Source organism: Vanellus vanellus (assembly GCF_965231255.1).
Source record: "Vanellus vanellus genome assembly, chromosome: 2".
NCBI classification, from domain to species: Eukaryota; Metazoa; Chordata; class Aves; order Charadriiformes; family Charadriidae; genus Vanellus; species Vanellus vanellus.
The window spans coordinates 108,341,983-108,366,419 of NC_138906.1; the positions used below are offsets into that span (position 1 = coordinate 108,341,983).

At 36.7% G+C, this 24,437-nt stretch overlaps 1 protein-coding gene across 1 annotated transcript; it reads right to left on the reverse strand.

Annotated features, from left to right (window-relative positions):
* Positions 1 to 411: 411 nt before the first annotated feature.
* SOCS6 (suppressor of cytokine signaling 6) lies at positions 412 to 2,557 on the reverse strand. The gene has a single exon (XM_082499705.1). It carries the CDS (start codon positions 2,537 to 2,539, stop codon positions 935 to 937), a length of 1,605 nt encoding a protein of 534 aa, XP_082355831.1. The 5' UTR covers positions 2,540 to 2,557; the 3' UTR covers positions 412 to 934.
* Between the last annotated feature and the right edge of the window lie 21,880 nt (positions 2,558 to 24,437).

Below are 24,437 nucleotides of genomic sequence, written 5' to 3' on the forward strand. Positions count from 1 at the left end.
CAAATCCAGGAAATTTCATACACCCCCGCCCCATCCCCTAAGAGGAGGTAGGAGGGAAAAGGACAGAAAGAGGGGACCCAGTAAGCGTTCATTTATTTAACTGATGGCATGATTTTAAAAGATAATATTTGACAAGATCCCAATACAAAAATTTCCTTATAGGTACTACTCATCGACTTTCACAGACTTCTTTTTTTTAAAGGCCATTTTCAGAAGGACAAAATACTGAGACAAGAAGGTGGCTGAACCAACCTTCTCAAACACAAAATAGCGTACAGACAATACAAGGCTTAGGAGAAAGAAGGGTTTTTTTTCGCAAGATATGCCACATAACCATGTTCTTGTCACACAGCTCTGTCTGTAAGTTCTACATTAGGGCATATCTCTACAGAAATTTATAATTAGGGTACTAGGAAATGGTTTTTAACATAGACGTAAATTCTGCAATTTAGAATACCAATGTTTTTTATCCACGATCATTTTTTTCAAAAAGGCTATTTTAAAGGAAAAAAAAAAAAATCCATTCAACAAGTTTCATTTGACTTTTACTTATGGTTGAATACACATGAAATGTGCTTTCAATGCATAAAAATCACAGTGGATAGCAGCAAAGGACTTGGGGGAAATTAAGGAGAATTTGATCATTCACATTGTGATTAATCTGCACATTGATGAAAAGATAGCTATTTCACACTTCTAAAAATAAACTTGAGATCATTCTTTCCAAAAAAAAAAAAAAAAAGCCCCCCAAAATACACAAAAAAACCCCAAACAAACATAAACTCAAATGCATTACTTTTCTTTTACACACAAAAATGAAATATTTTTATGGCAGCAAAAGATTTTGATAATAATGAAAGTCTGTAAACTGTAATTCAATCTCTTTTTGTTGTTGTTGTTCCCAAAGTGCAAGATGCAAGATTCCCATAAGCTTTCAGTAGTGCTTCTCCTGTAAATAATCCTTCATTTTGTTTGGCAAAGGCAGTTTCTGAATCAGGTCTATTCTGGTGTACTGACGTATTACAAAACGACACAGGTATTGTAAAGAACGCACCTGCATAAACCGAGATACTGGATTTGTCAGTCTCACTGGGTAAGTTGCTGATCCAGGCAGTCGGGATCTTGAATAGCAGAAAGCTCCATTTTCAGAGTCCCTGATTGAATGTTCAATTAAGTCAACTATAGACGTATGTCCCTCCACATCTGGTTGTTCATAAAAGCTAAACCTACCATTTGAGTGTTCAATTCTAGTGTGAAGAGTTTTTCCATGGGAACGAAAACTCAAACTTAAAAGATAACGATCATCAGAACTATCTCGAACAAGAAACGAGCCATCAGGCACATTAGCTAATTTTCCCTCTGCCTCCCAACGTGTAATGGGGCCCCAGTACCATCCTTGTTTTGCAAGTTTTTTCAGTTCTTCTGTGAGACTTGTCACAACCATAGGACCACTGTTCTGTACAGAATCATAAACTCTTCCAACTCCAGGGGCAGTGTTAGGATCAAAATTCAAATGGCAGCGCATACTTTCAGCCACGTGGGCATCTGTGCCATTCAATCCATTGAAGTTCCTTTGGATTTGATTATTCTGCATTGGAGGTAGCAAAGGTGAGAGTGGAGGGACATCACTGTGATTAACTCTTGGGCTTTGCAACATGACTCCTGTGGTACCAATTAACAAACCATTCACCGTCTGGTCCACAAAGATGTCCGGTGGAACAACTACATCCTGATCCACTTGGCTCTCTTCTTCATGGAAAGCATTTCCCCCCACTTGAGAAGAAACAGTTGAAACTTCCATGGGTGAGGAACTATCCAGACAGTAACTACGTGATCCTTCCAAAGGATACATTCCCTCATCTAAAGGCACAGTATACTGAATGTAGTCCTGAGGCATTAATCCAATAACTACAGGCACATGTTCATCAATATGAAGATGCAAGTCCCCGTTCTGAGATTCCGTATTCTTTAATGCATTGTTTTGTTCCTGGAACACGTTGTCTGACTGCAAGTCATGGAAGTCCTTTCGAACGCCATTCAGTGCTGGGCTTGGATTAGAGGAATGGACCAAGGCCTTGACTTTCACTTCCATTTTGATGCAAGTCTCTTCTGAATTTGTAGGTCGAAGAGGCCACGGAGTTGGACTGTAATGGTGATTACGGAGGGAAGTGGATCTCAGAGGTCTTTGAGCTCGCACATCTTTGAAGGTTATTGGAGCAGATGAGGAAGAAAAGGTGTCATCATCTGCAGAGCTTACAGATGGTGTGCTGCCTTTGCCTTTCTGTTTTTGTTTTGCTGAAAGCCTCCTTTTTAACGTACCCATTAAGCTTTCACTTTTTGATCTATTTTTGCCTCCTTTTTCATCTTCACTATTGACTTCACAGCTAGCCAAATCTTTACCATAGCAGCTGCCAAACAAGGAGTCATCTTTTCCAAATTCACTTAACGATGGCTGCTGAACCACTACAAAGTCACTTTCATCTTTACTTTTATTTAAGTTAAAGGATTTGCGAATTGTTTTGAGACTAATTTTCTTCATTATGACAAGTTACCAAGTCCGGCTGATCAGCAGTGCTTGTGGTGATATAGCCCTAACACATGCAGAGCAGCTTCTGCTTCATTTATGTTTTTTATCCAGCCTCATTTAACTTCAAGAGCCATTTCCTAGAAACAAATAAAAAACAATTAACTTCACAAAAGAAATATTTCTGAAATTATCCATAAGGGTTTCCCCCTCTCCAAACAAAACAGAAATTGCAGAACTTAAGTAACAGGCATCAAACAAAAGTAAATACAGAGAGCTGATCTGGAAACTGATCAGGCTCAAAAAAATTAATCTACTAAATCTGCATTGGAGTTTTCCACAACTTTTTTCTGCTTTTAGCACGCTATTTTTAAAATATACACACAAATTACATCACACTCATAGGCTTATCTATGCACGTATATAAAATTTTCAAGCACAGAAACACCCCTCTCTTTCAGAAGGCTCCATAAAAGTATCCCCACAAAAATAACTATAGAAGATAAAACTAGAGGATATTCTATACAACAGGATTCCTAAATAAAAGTTAAACTGTGATTAGTCCTAAAAACATGGTCTTACAAGGTCATACTTTCTTTACACAGGAAAGTTGAGCAATATACAAATAACTACATAATTACATGAAAACTAACTCCAGTCAGAACTTTTGTGAAAGAAAAGTGATTTCCAAACTCTCTTTTAGATATACAGGAGGTCACATCACAGGCTTTCCTCACCTAGTACTATTAGAGCTTTTCTTCTTCCAGTTCTTCTGCCAAGACTAAGTGGACACATCTGCTCAAGTCCCAGTCAACTCCTCCCATCTAGCATCCTCCAGAATCATGTACCCACCCCCTCCATAAATCTGAGTTTTCAGATTGGGTTTCTTAGTTTGTTTAGAGTTTGGGTTTGTTTTTTTTTTTTTTATTTTTAATGTCAGTGAGACCTTCCAAAGCAAGCAGCTCTGCAGAGGGGTAGAACAAGAAGGGAAAGAGAAGAGAGGGAAGTTGCTGCGGCCATGGAAGTAGGTAGTACAGTTAGTAGTAGCCATTTAACTCTAGATACCCGTCATGTTAACAGCACAAACTGCAGCAGCAAGACTGGCTCCAGGCTAAACACGGAAAGCTGGAGGAGTCTAAGAATCTTTCAAGAAATCTTCCAAGTGTGAGGAACTGAGGGGAAAGTAAAACAGCCCTTATGGACTCACTTCCCAATTTTCTCTCACGGTATCACAATACAAGCAACTGAGAAAAATAGTACAATGAACTGAAGTAAGTTTTATCAACTAATCAATATGATTTTCTTAAATAACCATTCAAAAATTGCATAAAAGCATGTAAGGAGAAGCAAACTAAAAGAAAACGCAAGGCATCTAAGGATTCTGAACTTCAAAATACCTTGAAAAATTTAAAGTAAAGCCCTGCTGCTGTGGGGTTAAACACTGTTCTCATAAACAGCAGAAGCACTAAAGCTTGATTTACTTGGAGTTGTTTCCTAGTCCTATCTTCAAATTCCCTACACTATCTGCATCACCCTACCTCGAAGACCTGTTCTGTTTTGGCCATAACTTCCAACATTTCCCAAGTCTGTCTTCAGAATATCTTCAGCTCTTCTCATTTCCTTTTCCTAATTACCAAACTAAACAGCACTTTCCTATCTCTCAAAGGGGAGAAGCTAAAAGGCTTCTCTTCTGCCTCTAAACTGATTTACTTGCCATCAGCAAAGAACAAACATGCCCCAAAACCTTGTTTCCTAAACAAACAAAATACTAAGAACCAACTCTTGCTATAAATAAATATTAAAACCTTAAAAACCAGGACTTGTTTTTTTATTAGAAGTTCACTGCTTATTTTCCACTTTTAACCTGACTCCTGTGGTACCTGGAGTCCTGACACTGTAAAAAAATGTATTCCACTTGCACAATTTGAAGATGACACTGAGGTATGTGTACATATTTGCAAAGCTTAAGATGCTACTTTTATTTTCCTTTTCTTATGACCGATATATGCTGAACTGTAAAATATCCTGTTTTAAAACACTGATGTTTAATATTAGCTCCATACATTTGGAATAACTGGGGAATACTAAAGTACTGAAAACCAAACATGAGTAAAATACATTTAGTGGGGTTTATATTCCTGAAATCTGACGTATCAGAATAGCTGACAAAGTACAGTAATTAAGAAAAAGCTAGATACAGATAAAGGGCGAGTTACATGTCAATTAGAAGTAGACTCAAAATGCCTTGTTGGACTTCTACTCCTAAACCATTTGGATTTTGCCATCTTACCAATTTACAGCACTCTTTTCACCATAAATGAGTGAAAAATGTAACTTCAGGATAATACGCTGCTCCTAAACTGAAAAATTCAGAGTGTTTGTTCATTCGATAAATTTAACTGTGTTTTTGTGTGTGTGGTATCAGAAGCCTGGGAATCCCCACATTAACCCCACTTGAGAAATCCAACTGCTTCCGACTGACATCCACAAGCTGATACTATTTCCACTTCACCAGATACCTTTCCCCATCCCTGTGGGAAGTACATTATACTGTTTGCAATTCCTAACCCTAAAAAAGCAAGCATGAAATAAAATCTGCCTTCTAAGCTACAGAGAAAAATAAAAGAACATTATCACATTGCTGACTGGGGAGAGAACATGTGAAGAGCTCTGAACTGTCTAGTTCACCAATATTTTTTTATTGCTATGTTTCAAAAGGAACTATGTTTCTTCAGATTCTCCATAACTAAAAGACTAAGCAAGTCACTTGAAAGAATAGGATTTTATCACATACTAGTTTTTCCTGTATCAAAATGTGGGGTATTTTTACAAATGAAAATTCAAAATCTAAAAATAATCTCAACAGATAAATCTCTCTGGCAGCATATAGATAAGTTGAAATTTTGTACTTTCAGAGTGACTACTGAGCCTGCTTGAGGAAAAAAAGTGTTTTATACCTGTCAGCCTGCCTTAGTAGCCAATAACTTTATCAAGCAAGTGGCATAATTGTCCAAATGCACAAGTCATTACTTCTATCATTATAACATTCCATATAAAGAAATAATGAAGGTTTGAAGTTCAAACATAAACCACATAAACAACATGCATATATCCAGTAGTCCAGCTCATTCATCCAGGAAAAGACAGTAAAATCTACTGAATGAACAGTCTGGGTCAAAGCTCCCTCAAGTAAACTGAGCACACCTACAGATGACAGCTAGTGTCTGAACAAATCTTCCATATAAGAACCACCCTACTTTATGACATCTCTTACACATATTTTATCCATGACAGGAGAAAGCAAATATACCCTGAAGTCAAATACCCTAATTGATCCAGATACTCTTCTTACTTTGCACATACTTAAAAAATACAAGTAATTCCACATTGCTTATTAATGTGTTTAAAAGCGCCATGTAATCAGCCCTCAATATATGGTATACTCGTACACTTGCAAGTGTAGAATTTTTTCTACTGTCTACATCTAGAAGAGCTGAAACATAAGAGCCCAGCATGCACCCCTTCACAGAATACATTAAAATGAACTACTCAACTTCGCCACGACCCTCGGCACTGCAACAACTTCGCTAGTATTTTGTACTAATTACGGCATCAGCAAAGTCTCCCACTGATGTGCTCTTCCAGTGCCATCTGCTGAACAGCTAATTTAGACAGCCTAACTACAGACACCTCTAGAATTCTGCTGGCAGGTATTTGCAACTATAAACAGACTCTGAACTATGCCAATGTACTCCCAAAGCCTGGTGGCTATGTACGCAGAAATACCTGGAACATACAGACTGAAAACAGGAGATTAATCAGATCCAGATACGCTATAAATAATACGCTATAGAATAAAGAGTCAGAATGCAATTCTGACTTATGAACTTTCATCACAAATTCTACACCTTGGAATCTTTAAAATTAGGCAGGTTGACAAAACGCAGGCCTCCTGACAAAAACTACCTGGACTACTAGATTACTACCCAGCAAACACCATGGTCCCCTTTGTGTTTATGAAAAACAATCAAAACTAAACTTGCGCACCTCATTTTGAAGTGAAGAAAAACATGTATTAGTCACATACACATGTGAAATTATTAGTGAAGAGATTTAAAACTAATACTTTACAGGCTGCTTCTCAGAAACCTGAAGAGCAGGTCACACAATCACATATTAATTGTTATTAGTGGTCGACACCCATTTATTGAAAACTATGACAGCTTAAAAAAAAGTTTGTGCAAATCTAATTTGAACATTCAGTGCATCAGAGCAGTTTCAGTTTGATGCTACAAAATGGTTTCAATGGACTATAATCACATAGTTATCTCAATGCAGTATTTGCAAAAGTACACCGACAAAAATTTTTATTATTTATATGGCCTTTATCAATTTCTTATCTTTTTCACACTTTTAGGTTAGGTGCACTAATTACCAGAGACAAATACTATCAACAATGTTCCCAGAATACACTATTACAGAAATAAAACAGTATTAACTTTCAGGAGTTGGGACAGAAGCCATCATACTGAAAACATAGAGCAAAATACAACTCATGGTTGAATGAAGAATTGGCTTTTAAAATTTTTTAATAAAAATACCATCACAAAAATGCCTTAGAACTATTAATCAATGCTGCTTCAGATAACTTAGCCTTTCCTAAAATAAATGTTAATCTGCTCATTCATTTCCATAAAGTGAAACAGTGGAGCATTAAACTTGATTTTTTTTGAACCCAGAGCTGCATTATTCCTGAGAAGTTTGGCTATCCATTAGAAAAATAAAATCTTTATTCTCATACTGAATCATAGTAAGACTTAAACTATTTACAACTTCAAGTTAAGTGGACCGTGCTTCAGAACATTTGGCCCAAGTGTGCACAGAGCTAAACTGAAGAGAATAACGTAGACAGTTGAGGAACAACTGTGAAAAATATGTATCTGGAGATTTAGTTCTAACTTGACCAAAAAAAAGAGTTTTTTCACCATGACGGGAGTTGGGCAGTAGAAGATGTTCCCCAGAGAAGTTTTGTAGTCTTCATCCTTGTAGGTTTCTAAGGTCCAACCACATAAAGCCCGAAGAAACCTTGTCTGATCTCAGGGTTCAGAGAAGGTTGGACTTGAGACTTCCTGAGGTCCTTTAAAACTCAATTATTCTACAATTCCATGACTTCAAAAATTGCGAGCTGTCTTAATATTTAAACTTAGTATGTAAGATTTATTTTTAATAAAAATTCATGTTTGAAAATATCTAGAAATTTAATTTACAACTTCAATGCCGTACTACAGATTTGTTAACTATTTCTACTGTTAAAAAGAAGAATATTCAGTTTATAAAGAAAATGTAAAAGCTGGAATTAACTGCAAATGTTGTACTACAGAGCATTTTTCTTCCATGGAATCATAGCACATAAACTTCAAACATAATTATTTAAATTAAGAAAATAACTAGAAATACCTTGAAACTGAAAAAAGTTTCTGCATTCCTGGGGCATGACAAGCACCAGGTTTTCATTACAGTCCACTAATGAAGCCTAGTCTAATTATCTGCGGAAGAATGAGGTGTTGCTTCCCTGCTGCCCCCCAAAACCTCACTGACATATATTCATGCGTTACTGGTAAGGGTATTTCAACAAACAAGCATCTTAAGATAACATGGATTTTAAGTGTTATATTTTGGAAATTCCTAAATATCTAAATTTATTCCAAAATTCCTAAACCTATTGATGTAAATTACTAAGAAGTTGTTCTCCATATCTGTTCCCATTAATTTTACTTTAATAATGAAATCTGTATCACTAGAAGTTATTTCTTCAGACAAGTAACAAAAAATATTGACTCAAGATACTTCACTCTATGTACTTGTAGTTTCAGTGTCTATAAGCACAGAAACTGCACATAAAATAATCATTAAGTAAAGAAAGATTAAATACCTATTTCAAACATCATCAGTTTCTGATAGAACATACACACTACATGGCAGCTTTCAGCTTTCTCAAAATACATGCCATTAGCATACTGAAGATGATGAGGTTTTTCCCTTCCCTGAACTTCAAGTAAATTCCTATATCCTATTACTCTGTAATATGAAGAGTCTTTAAATGAAGCAATTTAAATTCCATTGCACGCTCCTGTACCTTGAAAACAACAAAACAGGCAGATGTCTTTAGTAGTGGCTTGCTTGGTAATGGATGAACATTGTTTCAATTTAAGATTGCTAATTTTATAAAAGCCCACCCTCTCCTGCATACCTGCTTTTCTAGTGAGTCTGGAAAAGCTCAGATGCACACCTTCATATAAAATTGGAACAAGGTTTAAAAAAAAAATAAATAAAAAAAAAGAAGAGTAATTAAAGCCTGCTATTTCTATTCTAACTAGTCAAAGACCTGGACACCAAGTAGCTATTATTCACCACAAATGTAAACTTCCACCCTCTAAGATTTGAACAGCTGAGGAAAATACTCTCTAGAGAGCAATATAATTTAGCAGGTATTACACAGATTACAATTTAAAACAAACAAAAAAAATGCAACAGTAAGTCATGTCATTTCTCCTACTTTTTATTTTTCCTCCTTTTACAAAGCTTAAAGGGAAAACAGTCCATGGGCACTGATGTTCTAACACTATACAGAGTAATCCTAATCACTATTAGCAATCCTTAGCAGAGAATAAACAAGGTATGCCTTTGGTAATAAACAGAAAAGTGGCATAATATAATAAGGAAAACTTGACACAAAGGGATTTTTCTTCACCACCATTAGTCCAATTAACTGCATGCAAAGACAGGAACAGAACAATTGAAGAAGTCTGAATACATCGACTGCTCGCCTCTGGCCTGCTGTTGAAAAAGGATGTCCCTTAACATCTGGATTTCCCTGACTTTTTTTTTTTTTTATTTATTTATTTTAAACGCTACTTAATCCATGGCTGCCCGCAGTAAACCCTGTTCTTCTTTCCCATATTTGGTTGCAGGACAGAATATTTCTATCTGATTGGTAGTTTTCCTCTGGGGAATAACTGAAGAGTGTTAAATGGCATCTTTGTATTACAGTTCATCTGTGTACATACAGCCTTGTAACTACAATAATCTCATCACTCCAATAGCCAAACACGGTTACTAACACTAAGAGTCCTCACCCAAGTTTACATCTCCCTTACACAAGGAGGGCTGATTGGGATGTACATCTGCTCCCGAGCTACCACAGACACAGTAACCCCGTATATTAAACTGAAATCAGCACCAGTTGATATCAGCTGGTGTCAACTCAAGAACATACACACACAGAGCATCATGAGACCAGTACTGCTGCTGGAGTAGGAACCTCTGGGCAAGCTGGGTGGATGACAGCCAGAACAGTAACTGCTTCAGCCACTCCTGCCACATCTCTAGGAATCAACACCCAAACAGGGAACAAAGTAAATGTATAGCAAGTACAGTCTGCTAAGACTAGCACGAGTACTACCTTTCATCACTTTAAACAGACATCCGATAAAAAAATATACTGCTAACAAAATTTTTCAAGCATGCTGAAAAACTACGGGGAAAAAGAAAGCCACAACTTGGCTTTAAGATCCTGATGAACTAACAGTGAGGGGAAAATGAGCAAACAAAAATAATCCAGCAGATCAATATAAATGCCAAGGCACTGAAGGAAGCAAAATATTTTTGCTGAATCAAAGGAAAGAAGTCACTAAAGAAACCTGATGTGTGTAGTCCATGTGCATGTGTTTCACTGCAGGAAATCACATCCACCAAGTGCAAACAAGCCTTTGTTTTCCTTTTTCACACAGACGAAGAAAGAAGAATGCTCAGTCAGGCTCAGTTTTCATTTCTTGCCATTTTACAAGACTGCAGCAGCCAGCCTTGCAGTAGGCTCCCTGTCAGCAAAAATTAAGTTTAGCTTCATAAGCAAAGGTTAGATTTCCTGGGAGATGATGCATGAGAATTCCTTTCTGAGCAAGGGACCATCCCGCTTTGCCATCCTGAGAAAAGGTGGATACACCAAAACGTTTTTTCTCAGTTGTACGGTATAGTGGTACCCTTAGCATAATAACAAGGAGGACCTTATGCTTATCTTAGACATTCATGTAATTCTCTTAAACCTTAATACAGTTATGTTAAGAGTCTGAGTAAAGTTTCAAGACTGCAATGCTCTACAAACCAACTTCTCATTTAGCAGGAAGGATCAACATCATGTTCCATAAAAAACAATATTTTAAAAAAAAAAATTTTGCTATAATATTTTTGTAAAGTTACCTGCAGAAACCAGTGTACAATTTACAGTAATAAACTGCCTTTGGCAAGGAACAGATTCTGTGCCTGCTTATTTGAGAACAACAAAAGAGTATGTGAAATTAATATCATGAAAACAAAAGAAAGAATGGGTGAGACAATCAGTAAAACCAAAAAAATTTCATTTCTGTGCTTCTTTTTATGGAGAAGTACACACAAATGCCTAAATCCTGGAATACATGTTGAAAACAACATAACTTATCTAATCATACAGATGCAGGCACCAAAACCCGATTCTAAGCGCAGCTCGTTTTGAAATCCCAATGCATTTCAAAATGTAACGCTGTCCATCCGTTTAAAGCATATGCCAGAAAGAGAGAAATAATAAGCCAGACCGTTCTCTCGAAGTGATTTCTGTGGTCAGCAATAATCTGACCATTCTTTTAATATTAATGACTAAATAACATAATTGCGAGGAAGAGTTTTCCAGTCCTTCCCAAAAAAGGAGAGAAAACACTTAGCAGACATTCACCAGCTGAATATTACCACTTCATACTGACTTGTACTGATGTTGGTTTCGCTTTCAAAGTTTATGTTGGGCTACTTCAGGCTAGTATTTCTACAGCAAGCAGAGAAACACTGTCACTGTGTACAACTTCCAAAACATGAACAAAAACAGCTGAAAAGGGCCTGCTGCCGGCAGATATTTTCATGAGGAGACACAGAACAGGTACCATAAATGATCATTCCTACAGTGCTATCAGAACAGATGTACATGGGGCATGTACCGAACGGGCAATACAGAAACACAGTTAACACACGTACGTACTTGTCTCAATCCAGGAAAATAACGCTAGAAAAGAAAGGAAGACACTGTGAGAGGAAGGAGGAAAATACAGGAAAAGTAACAGAAACAGAAGCCTCATACCATATTTCCGCTGAAAATTATAAAGGTTTACACAGGATCACTACATACTTCACTATACTACTTGCTGGTATAAACCCTTCTTTTTTTTTTTTTTTTTTTTTTAATGTTGCCATCCTCCCTAAATTATGAGCTGTTAATTTGTTATAATAATCACAATTGCTTCTGCCTGTCCAATTCTTCTGATGCGAAGATGAAAAGAGAGGAACTAGCATTTACACACTGTAGCACCAAGCAAGAAGTGTGACTGGTAACAGTAATTATCCTTTCCTTAAAGTGCAACATGGGATACTCTCTTCTTGAGGAGCAGAAATGAAAAACCTAAGCAACACATCAGGAGAACTATAAAGTCACATCCATAGAAAAATGAAAGTTAGATTTAACTTGCATTTTAAACACCTCAGTATCCGCACTATCTAGCCAATAGGTGGCTTCATAGCATATATTTGTAAAACTGGTATCTTGACCAGTAAGTTGTAAACTGCTCACCTTCCCACTTCTGTTTATGCTTATCCGACAGACAACCAGAAACATACCTAATTGGCCTTTGCTCCTACAAATAACATTCAGCTAGAATCAAAGACATGCAGAAACCGGGGGAAAAAAAAATCTGCAGAAATTACTTCAAGGTAGTACAATTACTATAAAAATGTCCAGAGAAGGAAAAAACACCGCCTTTGTAAAAATACCCCAAAAACTTGTTAATTAAGCACACGCTCTTACTCAAGCAATAATCCAAAAGTAGTTATCTAATCTATTCCACTAGTAACAAAAGAAATGTTAAACTCTAAAAGATAAATGTATTCCATGCAGATTTGTCTAACACGTATACAAGCTGCAACAAAAGCAGCTGAAACAAGCTTTTAAAATAGAGACTGGTTTGAAAATTCACTACAGAGAAAAAAAGAATTCCGCTTTTCCACCATATCAAGCACGTTCACGTTCTACAATTGGAGGACCTGTGCTTGAAGTAAGAATCATTTTCCTGTTTTTCAGCTTCCCTAGAAGGTCTGCATGAATGGCAATACACTGCAGTCTTACACCGCTCTTGTACCTCCCATTCTGCCTTGGACCGCACGACTGATGATGGGTGCACTTGTAGATTCAAATTAACTTCAGCTACATTAGTTTCCGACTGGGGCTGAATTACCCTTTAAATACATGTGACCAGGTAGGATCTCCAAGTTCTTTGCAGCCATCATCTCCCTTCACCTCTACTGTGCCATTTTCAATAACAATAAAAGCTTTCTTTCAGTAGAAGATAACATTCTATCCTCTCAATTTAAGCTAAGATGCAGCAATCCTTTATAATGCAGTTAACCCTCTACATAAATGGAAGGATTTAGTGAACCCATTTAGTGGGAAAGAGAGCACAGTGTCTTGATTATAGAGAAATAAAAGCAGAAAGATCTTTCCCACAGCATCTGTACAGCACTCACACGTGGAGAGAAATCTACAAGTATACCAAGGAGAAAGAAGCAGTTAATAAGGACATTCCTCCAAATCACAGAGAGGAAAGGACTGGCCTCTGGTTTGGAAATTTCTTCACTAAATTATCAGAGACAGAAATACAATGTATTTTCTACACAGAAGCCACAAAGATACCACCATTCTTCCTCAAGACCATACAAAAAGGTTTAACGGCAACACTGCATAACACTTGCCTCGTATTAAGGCATTCAGTTACCATACAATTCAGAGATTTAATAAGTTTCAAACCTGCAGAAACTCTTACTTCCATGTCTTTGCTTTTTTATGTACATTAAATCAGTTAGCACCTTTAATATCTAATAGTGGAAAATTCCGATACAATACAAACACCAACAAGTGATATTATCCTCCTTCCCCAGGTGTGCAACGTGAAAGAAATTTCATTTTTGTGAAATTCACATAGATTTCATTTATTCAATTTTTTTATTAGTGACATTTTTCCAAAGTAATAACAAATTGTTTTACTACAAATGCACACCATTAACACAAACATAACCTATGTATAATAGGAAAATATATGCACCCATTCAGTATAAGACATTGAAAGATAAATAGATGTTCAGTGAAACATGAAGTACCTGGGATAAAAAGGCACTGGCTACATTTAAATAATAATTAATTTTAGTCAATCAAGGGCTTTCCAATCCTTGAAATAATAACAACTAGATAAAATACTGTAATATATTATCTCACATAAAATACAGTCTACTACTCAAGAAATTGAGTTCCCTAGTCACTTCTCAGAAGTTCAGACTTAAACTCACATTCAAAGACTGTAATTTGTTTTAGCATTACTTCCTATAGAAACAAAGCTTGACCAAGCAAAGCTCTTTCTGTCTGTATGCCCTGCGCAGCCTTAAGGGCTGCCCAACAAAGTTTTATCAAATAAGCAGATGGGTAGTGTCTCAACTGAGTGAGCAGCCATAGCAAAAATTCATAGGTTCTTACAAATAAAAAAATCCAAGGCATGAACATTGCTGAATACAGAAAAAGCTTTCTCTGGAGCTCAAAAGTACCTCCAAAACCAAGGGGAAAGTGGTATGAAACAATTCCATTCCTCAGAGACACGTTTCACAAAACCGTTTCATTGTAACAGAAGAAATGTTTGCTTCCAACCCTCAAGACATCCCCTATGTTCATTAGAAGCAAAAGTGGTTTCTTACTGTGATTTGTTTTTAGTTTCTGATCAGCAATTAAAAAGAGAAAGGCTTAGGTGATACTTTTTTATATCACTGTGGTAAGAAATCACTAGCATAAAAAAATATTAAAAATTAAAAACATTTTCTATATATCATATCCATTCAAAATTTAAGAGTCCTTATTCCCGAAGTGGCAAGTTCCACTAGCAATTTTACTTTCTTGAAAATGTAAAACATAATCACTAAAATAATCATAGACAACTTCTATCGGTGAGTAAAATCCTTTGTGTTTTCCTTCCTGAACAGCAGCATACCGAGAAAAATAATTTTATATCCTTTATCTCAACTATTTATATAGAAAACATAGTAGATAATTTCATTAAGGTTCATAGTTCAAGAACTCAAAAGTTGAGAAAAGCCAGAAGAGATGCCTGAGCAATTCTCTTCTCTTTCTTGCCTCGCATATGGGACAAAGTTTACATTAATTCTACTCTCCACCACCCCTTAAAATGCACGATCCCATCATTTACTTAGTGTACACTAAATAAACTTCAAATTCCAGAGCTCAGAGACAGAATTATTGGCTTCATTAAGGAATTTTTTGCTGTCTCTGTATCTGACACTTAAATGTTAATGCACAGGCATTCAATGCTCTATTCAATACTTCATGAGCCAGAACACTGAGAACTCAATTTCCACTTTTTTAGATGGACTCATAAGCTGAATTAATACACACCATCAGGCCAAATTAAGGTAATTAAATTCTGAAACCTGAATTCTGAATTGTAATACTGTGGAGTGATGGGGAGGTGGGGGTGGGGTGGGTGAGAGGGGTTTGGCTTTTTGGGGTTTTGAGTAAATATCTACTTAAATCTGAAATCTCCTCATCTCTCCATGTAAGTATAAGATGGCAACAGAACCAAATGAGCGTGACTCCATTAGTTTGCTACAACAGCAAATTGTCAGCCACTAAAGGAGATCAGTTAAAGCTTGTGGTCCCTTTCAGAAGTTTGCTGACAATGGAGGAATAAGCCAAACACAAGACCTTGGGTTTCATCATCTTGTGGAGACATACCCAATCTTTCACCATACCTTTTATCACTGTCCCCTATTTAGTCGTGATTCAACTTCCTGACTTTCTTTAAAACTTTACAGTTCAGCAGATATTTTACAAAGTCTTTTCAGCCCAACTGCTTCATTTATCAAAGCAGTAAGCGAATGAATCACCCATCTTACAGTACAAATAAGTATCAGGTAGCCAGAGGATGAGGAGAAGATACATCACTGTTATATATCTAAAGGAGTTAAGAAGATGCAGGGGGGCGGGGAACAAACAAACAAAAAAATCCAAAACAAATACAAAACCAAAAAAAGAATAACCAAAAGAGCAAGATACTACAGATGCAGAGGAGGGGAATAAAAAAAACACAAAACAAAAAAAAAAAAAAAAAAAAAAACAAAACCAAACTAAACCCAACTCCCCCTCCCCCCAAAAAACCACCCAAACACCATTCAAGGTTAGTTCTAAACCAATAATGAAAGTGTAAACTGCAAAGAAAGTAAATTCACACTAACAGATAGGTCACCAGTATTTCCGCACAGAGTCTAAGCTTTATATGACACAAACTCTGAGTCTGCTAAACTGGTGTTTCCAGTGAGGCACAGAGTATTCTCACAACCCCTACCACATTCTGCCTGCGACACAACAGATCTGAGGCTGATGGCCTGCTTTCCAAAAATACAGTTCAAAGCAAAGTACATTTCGACAAACTGCAAAGGTCAGAACTACAACCAGTCTTACCTAAAATAGAGATAAAACATCTGATTTTTGTCCAAGTTCAGATTTTTGTCCAGTTCCTAAGCATAAGCAACTCCCCCAAAAATCAACAGGAATTGCAAGTACTCAAAGCATACTACGAGTCAGGTTCCTTCAGATGCCAGACATGAGGACCTTATACTCAAAATGCTGTTCATCAAAACCCTTTTCCCCTTCACATACATAGAGCTGCTTAATCTAGGAAGTACCAAAATTTCAGAGGCTTTTTTTTTAATTAAAAACTCCTTAGTAGCCCTTAGCCTTATTTTTGCATAAAAAAAGCAGAAGTACTTAGTGCTAGCAGAACTGTATCAATGCCTGCCTCATGGCTACACCTTCACCTTACCTCCTTAGGCATGTTCTAGAACTGTCCATCATCACCTCACAGAATCATGCTGAATAAAAATACTGCGGCAACCACTTCTTTTTCTGGACCCTGTGAGTAGTGGCTGAAAAATCACAGCATCCCACGGCATCACACAAGGAACATGCACCAAGGGAAATCAAACTACAAATTCTTACTCCACTGGGGTGAGAAAAACATACCATCTCTAGCCCCTTCCTTTTCAGCTCTGTTAATCTTCTGCAGAACAGCTTTAAAAGAAGGAATAGAAAATTTTTCATACTAAAGCAGCCAGAAGTCTGGTGTTCAGTGTAGTCCTCATATAGAAAGGGTAGAAGTGGAGAATTAGCTTGGCTATCTTACATTCTGAATGAGGGCTCCAAGCTATAGAGCTGTTAAATCCTGTATCTTACATCCCTGGGAAATGCAGCCTGTACTGCTTGCAGTCTATTAAACCTGTACGTGCAAATGACAAGGGAAGTTTTAGCTATATAATTTTATATTTAATTTCATATTGCATTGCAGATAAATTTTGTCCATCACGTGGATGCTAGGCCTAATGTCTACCTATTACACGGTTCCCAATAAGTAACGGTGACAAAAATCTACTTTGCTCACACACACTTGGGAATCCATTTTAAAATAGCATTTAATACATCAAGTGTAAGGAACCCACTCTTACATAGTTATATTTGTATCTCATTTCTATTCTGGAAAACCTATGCTATTTAACAAGATGCAGTTCAACCTAGACTAATATTGGTTTGGTCTAGGCTCTGATTGTACTTAGTAAAAAGGAAAACTTAATCCAAGGCAAAAAGTTTGCATAAATAATGTTATTGGAAAAATCTTATTAATAACTTCTTTCCAAGTGAATATACTTCTCTCTCTCTCTCACTGTTAGTAGGAAGGCTTTATCCATATATAATAGTTACCAAATAGATTCATAACTCCATCTTCATCATGCCATTAGCACCTATAGTTTAAGCCTCAAAGAACCATCTCACCCAGAAAAATAAATGTGTTCCACACTGCTTAAGTACCTTACACAATCTTGTTGGATACATGCATATCATCATACTGATGAAGAAAGCATACCATTTCCCATTATTACTATGTAAAACAACCTCACTTGTAAGGAGACAAAGTAATAAACACTGAAAGAGTCTTTCAAACAGTGGCAGTCAGAAGGTAGTACAAATCAGAAGCAACTTAATCTGCAAAGTTAGTCATTTTAATCTAATTTTCTGACAAACTAATGGAAAGTGACTCAATAAGCTGGATTTATTTAGTATATTCCGATGTGATTTTTTTTCTTACTTCTGAGGGATACAAGACGGAATTTAAACTTTTAATAATTAATCTGAAAGAAAAATCCAAGTATTCCTTTTGTTTGAAAAGTCTACTCACCCATTATTTGTACTTAAATAAATGCTTATCATAAAACTAGCAGCTTTGATACTGTTTGATAAGTACACAAGCTCCCACATCTTCATTTCTAAGTACTCCAATCATTATTTTAAGCTCCTCTAAATACAATCAAATTCAGAGGGGCTGGCAGGGAGGGAGGCGCACATGAGCAGAAGTCTCACTCACTCTTCCAAAACTCTAAGCACTGAAAGACATATTATTTTAACATAACTACTCACATGTTCACCTCAATGAACTGCTACCCAAGTAAAACAATACTACAGTATTTAAAGCTTCACTACTGATTCAGTAATCGGTTTCACAATCTTGAGAATTAGAAAATGTGTTTAATAGAAGATGGCTACAGAAGGGTCACACACTATCAGGTCTCTTAGGAGCACAGTATGCAAAAACAAGAAGGCAGCGGCTCATAATTCTGTTCTCTTTTCCACTACTATGACTCCAAATTATTTTTACTGCAATCCTTACTTTAATATATTTTATTTCCAGGATCTCCAGCATTTTATTTCCTCCTTTGGACTCTACATGATTCATAAGCTAGCCTGTCAACTGCTAAAGAAAGTTGAGACAGTTTTAAAGCTTTCTGAGGGGATAAATCCTTAAGAACGAGACATCTGAAAATCACCCTTCCAAACTGTCATGATTCTTTCAAATGAGTATTCTTCACTTAAAGAAACTTTGTACCTGTATCAAAGCACATACAGGAAGATTAGGTTAGGATCACTGTCAACCTCAAATTCAACCAATTTTATACACGGAATGTCAAACAGTATCCGCTACTGAAGACCAGTCTTTCACAGTTAGTAAAACAGATTGAATCAATGAAACAGAATGCAGGGTTTATTTTACAGACAAGCCAGCACAACACAACAAATTAAAAAAAAAAAAAAAAAAAAAAGAAAGAAAAGAAAAGAGGACTTCCTTCTTTCTCTTTAAAGATTAGGGGATCTTCAGTCAGGTGGGGGCCCAAGAGGAAAGCTTCTTCCACAGAGTACTTCTTGTAATTTAGCAGCCACCCCTGGAATACACTCCAGGCAGCAGAACCTGATCAGCTGAGCAGAAATCGCACCTGGCATGTGGCCACTGGACCCCCAGACGCTCGGCCTGGCTGCTCCTCCAAGGTCTTAGGACCCACTGCAGAGAGTAACCCAAGCTCTGCATTTGGGAAAGCAAGAATGTAAAACATAGCTTATTTGAAGTAATTCCCTTCCCATTTTCACTGGCAGGAGGCCCAATAAGAACAAAGAGTAAACTAATTATCTTCTTTATGGTTTAGAGCCTATCCATATATGGGAAACAGGAGACATGGCTGTGCTCAAAGTACTGTCAAACACACAGGGTAAACACACCTGTACAGAGAGTATTATCTCCGTCTAATCTCACAGAATTACTTTATAATTATTTTTTTCACCCTTAAAATAGGAAATGAGACATTACATAGGCTTTCTGAATTGACGGTCCTTTTAAGTCCAAGCGGAAGGCACGTAGGTTAACACCGCACAACTAACGCACTGACCAGAATGGAAACAGAATTTTACCTGCAGGGGCAAAGCTGCTTAGCCATCTTTTTTTATGAAGTCCTGATCTGTCAGAATAAAACCTTTTACAGGACTATACCAGCCCTGACAAAGCTTACTCTACATGCAAATTTTCTAATTTTGGGTCAAAACTAGAGAGACTCTTAATTATTCATGATTAAGATCAGGAACTTCTGTTTTTCCTCCTACTCCTACACTCTAATCACCTGCAGACTAAAACGTCTCACTACCCCAACCAGAAAATCTGATCGAGAATATTTCAGTTAAAGTTTTTAGACAGACACTGTTTTGTCCTCATGCACGCTGGAAGACTTTCAGGTTTGGAGTTCGTTTTTTATTTAAAAACAAACAAACAAACAAAAAACCAAACAAAACACACCACCACCAAAAAAAATGTTCCACAGAAGCAGAAAATAGTTTTCCACACAGCCCCAATCAATCTGATTTTGCTAATATTCAGTCCTAACCCAGCAAAGATAAATTAACTGTGAGCAGTCACTTGAAACAATGGGACTGCTCATTGTACATTATGGTTAGCTTGCGCATGAAGAACTGGGGCCTTACACTGTGCAACTTCACATCGGTATATAAATTCTCACATGCAGGATCAAAGACAAAGTTTTCACTGTCTATACGAAGTAATACGCTCTATGAGATTTACACAAACTCAAAGCCCTTAAGATAGCTATCTCCAGAGCAAGGTCAAATTTCTGCAGAGCCAGGGGTATAGAAGCCCAGCTGAAAAAGCTAGCTAAGCTTTAAAGTTTAAGCATGAAAAAAATAAAGAGTCATGCACATGCACACAGACTGTTTTTTCTCTTGTTCTCTCTGACATACATTTAAACTTACACACACTATAAATAAAATGAAAAAAATGTATTAGCCAAATTTAAAAAAAAAAATGAGAATAGACATATTTTTTCAATGCTGACACACAGAATTTCTGTTCCTGTTTTCCAAGTCAAACAACATTTAAAACACCATAGATTCCAAAAAGCACTTATTTTTGTAATATACAGGATAACTGAGTCAGTAGTGATGTAAAAACTTCCCTTCACCGTCTTCTTCTGACCATTGCTGGATTAGACTGCAAATAAGACTAGTGCATTGGTCAGTATAGACTATCTTTTATCCTTTCAGTAAGGAACTGCAGAATATTTACATGTAAGTATTTTCCCAAGTAACTAGATTTTTTGCACAAAATCGTGCCAAAGGTCTATGGCTAATCCCTTATTATTTCTCAACATTACCTACTACTAACCAACAGCACTCTTCCTTTCAAAAACCAAGAAGAGGAGAAAAAGTCAATGGTTTTGCCTGTTTTGCACTGAAGAGAGAACAGGGAGGAGGAAAAAAAAAAAAGCCACCAGGCACCTACCTTACACAGACCCAGACTTGAGACCTTAAGACCTTACACATAACCTAGCAACTCGTACCTCTGAATGCACAAACCAACTATTCTGGAGTCAGTCTCCTCAGGCTGACCAAAATTCCAGGCTGGAAAACTTCCCCAGTGCAGGTTTCACCCAAACCAGTATGCCTGCACAAACAGCTTCTGTTCAGTGAATCTGGCGAGAACTCCTCACTCACCCAGTTCCCACCAGCTCCTGAATGAAGAGTGTCGGCCTGAAAAGCTGCCTACCCTGTTTTTGGAGTACAGCTTCCACAAGCTCATCCTCGGCACACCTTCTGTAATCAAAAACCTTTGCCCTGATGCCATTCGTCTTCATTTCTCTTTTTCAATTATTAAACGTCCTAATCCGATACCCAGTTACCAACTGAAAGGGATTCCAAGGGTATTAAAACCCATTACTGATGCCAAAAACACAGTCAACATTATAGCTTGTAACTGCCCAGTCTTGTAGTACTTACTGAGGCAAAGTCAGGGGAGACAGGATTCCCTGACTCAGCAGGAACAAAAAAGACAGCAAGCTTGACCACTGTATCAGAGACATCTTTGGATCAAATAAACATGCTTCGGAAACATTTGGAGTAGCCTGCTAATTTGTTCTCAACCTATTTGAGGAATGCAGACTGCTTTAGAGAAGGAAAAACAATCACCTACTCAAGACTCCTACAAACTGCTGTTTTAGCACATTTACCAGAGAACGTCAAGATTAATTAAGAATAAAACTACTCAAGAAAAACGGAGATCACACGCTGTAAAACAAAGCCTGACTGGAACTTCAATTCCAACAATTTTGTCATCAGGAGTAGCACTCTATGTATTATTTTAAGGAATACAGAATATCCTTGTGGAACAATACAAAGGTATTAAGTCTGCAGTCTCAAGTCCTAAAATGAATTAATTTATCTGCTAGCTGCATTCACCATATTAACTTGAGACCATCAAAACCTTACACAAGTCCTCTTACAGATCAGTATCACATACCATGCAAGTTAAATTATACAAATGCAGTTGCTGATTATACACTGCACTGGGAAGCAAAGAAAAATACCACACATCCCTATGACTTACCTAACAATGCGCATTGGTTCATTTTCATTGTTTAAATTTTTTAACTAGAGACCACTTAACGAACTCTGAAAAAAACCACTAACATCTACTATTTATATCTTCACTGCCAGAGAAAATGGCTCTCATCCAAAACTGTTTTACAGCACTTTACAGCAAAATTATTTGGTGTTTATAACAAAAACCCCACATACTTCACAAACCTGAGACTTTTTAAAACTGCCAACCTACTGCACTTGGCAGATTACAAAAGAAAAGAATGTTTCAAAGAAGACGGGAAGCCTCTCATGCTCTATGTGTCCTATATATACACAATAGGTAGCAATGTTTGGAGAGCAGCACCTGGACAGAAATGCCTATATACAGCATCCTTAGGCTGGGGTTATCTGTATGGAAGGAGACTTTTTTCATATTCCTTTTAATGAAGTTTTAAAGTCAGAGGCAGAACAAGTCAGCCAAGGTATCTGCATCCATGCTAAACAAATACAGACTTATATTTAACTTGCATAGTTTTCTTGGTGGTGTAGCAACCAAGGAACAATTTTAGGTAACATGTGGCTTACATCCTTGTCACAAATGAAGCCAACTAAGTACTTCAGAGTCCAAAATACTGTGCGAATGTTTAAGGACACATAAAATGGCCAATAATTTCCAGAGTATTTTATTTTAATATTTTCCAGAAGAAAATTTCATGACAGATAATAGCTTCATTCATTTCTTAAAAAATAAAAATATCTAAAGATGGGTCCTTAAATCCACATTTACAGACTCTAATGAACAGCAGTCAGATTTGCAAAGCCATACACCTCAAAGCCTGCTGAAATTATCTGGAGTTCCTGATGCTTACTGTTTGCATGCCTGTACATGACAAAAGCAAGAGTCGGGAGTCAGAAGACCATGAAAACTGGCAGGAAAAAAAATTCAGAGCAACTTTTATTTAAGTGAGCTTAAGAAATCAGAGCGCTAAATTTCTAACACTTTGATCTGAAGTTTTAATTATCACAATAAGCAGACTAAGTCAGATTCTGCATCATGCTGCCTTTTCAAATTCAGTCTGTGTAAACTGCAGCGAAGTTTGCGTAGCCTTCTTTATATATTTGATGTATTAGACAAGACTTTACACACATTCGGCCTTCCATTTACACCCAGGGCAATAATTCAAGGCCAGCTTGTTTTGGTTTTGGTTTTAACCACCAGAAAAGGCTGAAGTAGGTGACATGTTTTTGTTTCAATAGCTCAAGATCATTCAGCTACAGAGGGGAAAAAAAAACTTACTGCAACAAAAAACCCAAAGCTACAAGTTTTAAAATGTTTGTTTCAAAACTAATGTAACTATTTTTAACACAGAAATTTATCCAACTTGCATAGTACAGAGCCTGAATTCAGAAATCAATTATTTATAGAGGAAAAAGCAAAAATAACAATAAAAGAAGGAATCTACTATGTGTCATGAATCTTTATCCTCTGCTGTATCAGAAGCATATTTGAGTGGAATGAAGCTGCTTTTTAAACATGGACAATAAATATTCCATTACCAGCAGAATCTTCTTGTTTTCTAAAAGAACATACTGCTGTATGTAACTTGCCATCAGAAATTGTCACAGAAAATTTTCAGGACAGTTTTTTTTTTTTTAAACAATACTTCCTTGTCTACTACTACAAATTTATTGGGAGACACTGGGACAGAGGCTATAAGAACTTGGGAGTTTTTCATCAATTACATCTATTGTCTTCTGAAGACTGATATGTATTTCCAGAAAAATAAGCACACACCAAAATGGAATGAAATTAAATTTGGGCGCAAACCTAAGGATAAGGAACATTACTAGATATCATTATTTCTCTTTAAAAAAAATAAAAAATAAAAAAAAAAGAGGAAACTCAAAGTTCTGTATTTCTTTTCAGTTTAATACTTTACACTACAAAATAGACAGTTAAATTGCATAAGAAATCTCCATTCTGCTTTTCAATCCCAATCTGTCCAATTTATACTCGATACATTTTAATATTTGCATTCCTAAATTAGATTACATTTACTTTTATACAACTTGTATATTATTTTCTTCTTTGGAACATCACAACTGCTTGAGCTACCCCCTCTAATTTGTTGTTAACACACATTAAAGCACTATCAACAAAACACTGAGACACACACCAGAAGAGAACAGTCTTTTTTTTTTTATCTACTTTATGTTATCACTCACCTCCCTACAACACCTTGTACTACCCAAACACTTCCAAAATAGTGCTGTGTAGGCCCAAGAGGGCAGTAAAGCAATAGCAAATAAGGCACTAGAGTAAGGGATTACCCTGGACTGTGGCCTCAGCTTTAGTGTAGCAAATAGGTAGTGAACTCAGGGCAATGCTACTAGATGAAGTCTTTCAAATATTTATGTTCAAGTTACTGTATGACTATAGAAGATTTCATAAGAAAAAGTAGAAAGAATTAACTTGCTACCTAAGAAAACTCTTAATTAAGAGTTCACTCTCTCAGTCCAGCACTTCCCTGTGCTGAGTTAGGA

Excerpts from the sequence above, each read along its gene's own strand:
- SOCS6 (XM_082499705.1), bottom strand. The coding sequence starts at position 2,539 with ATGAAGAAAATTAGTCTCAAAACAATTCGCAAATCCTTTAACTTAAAT.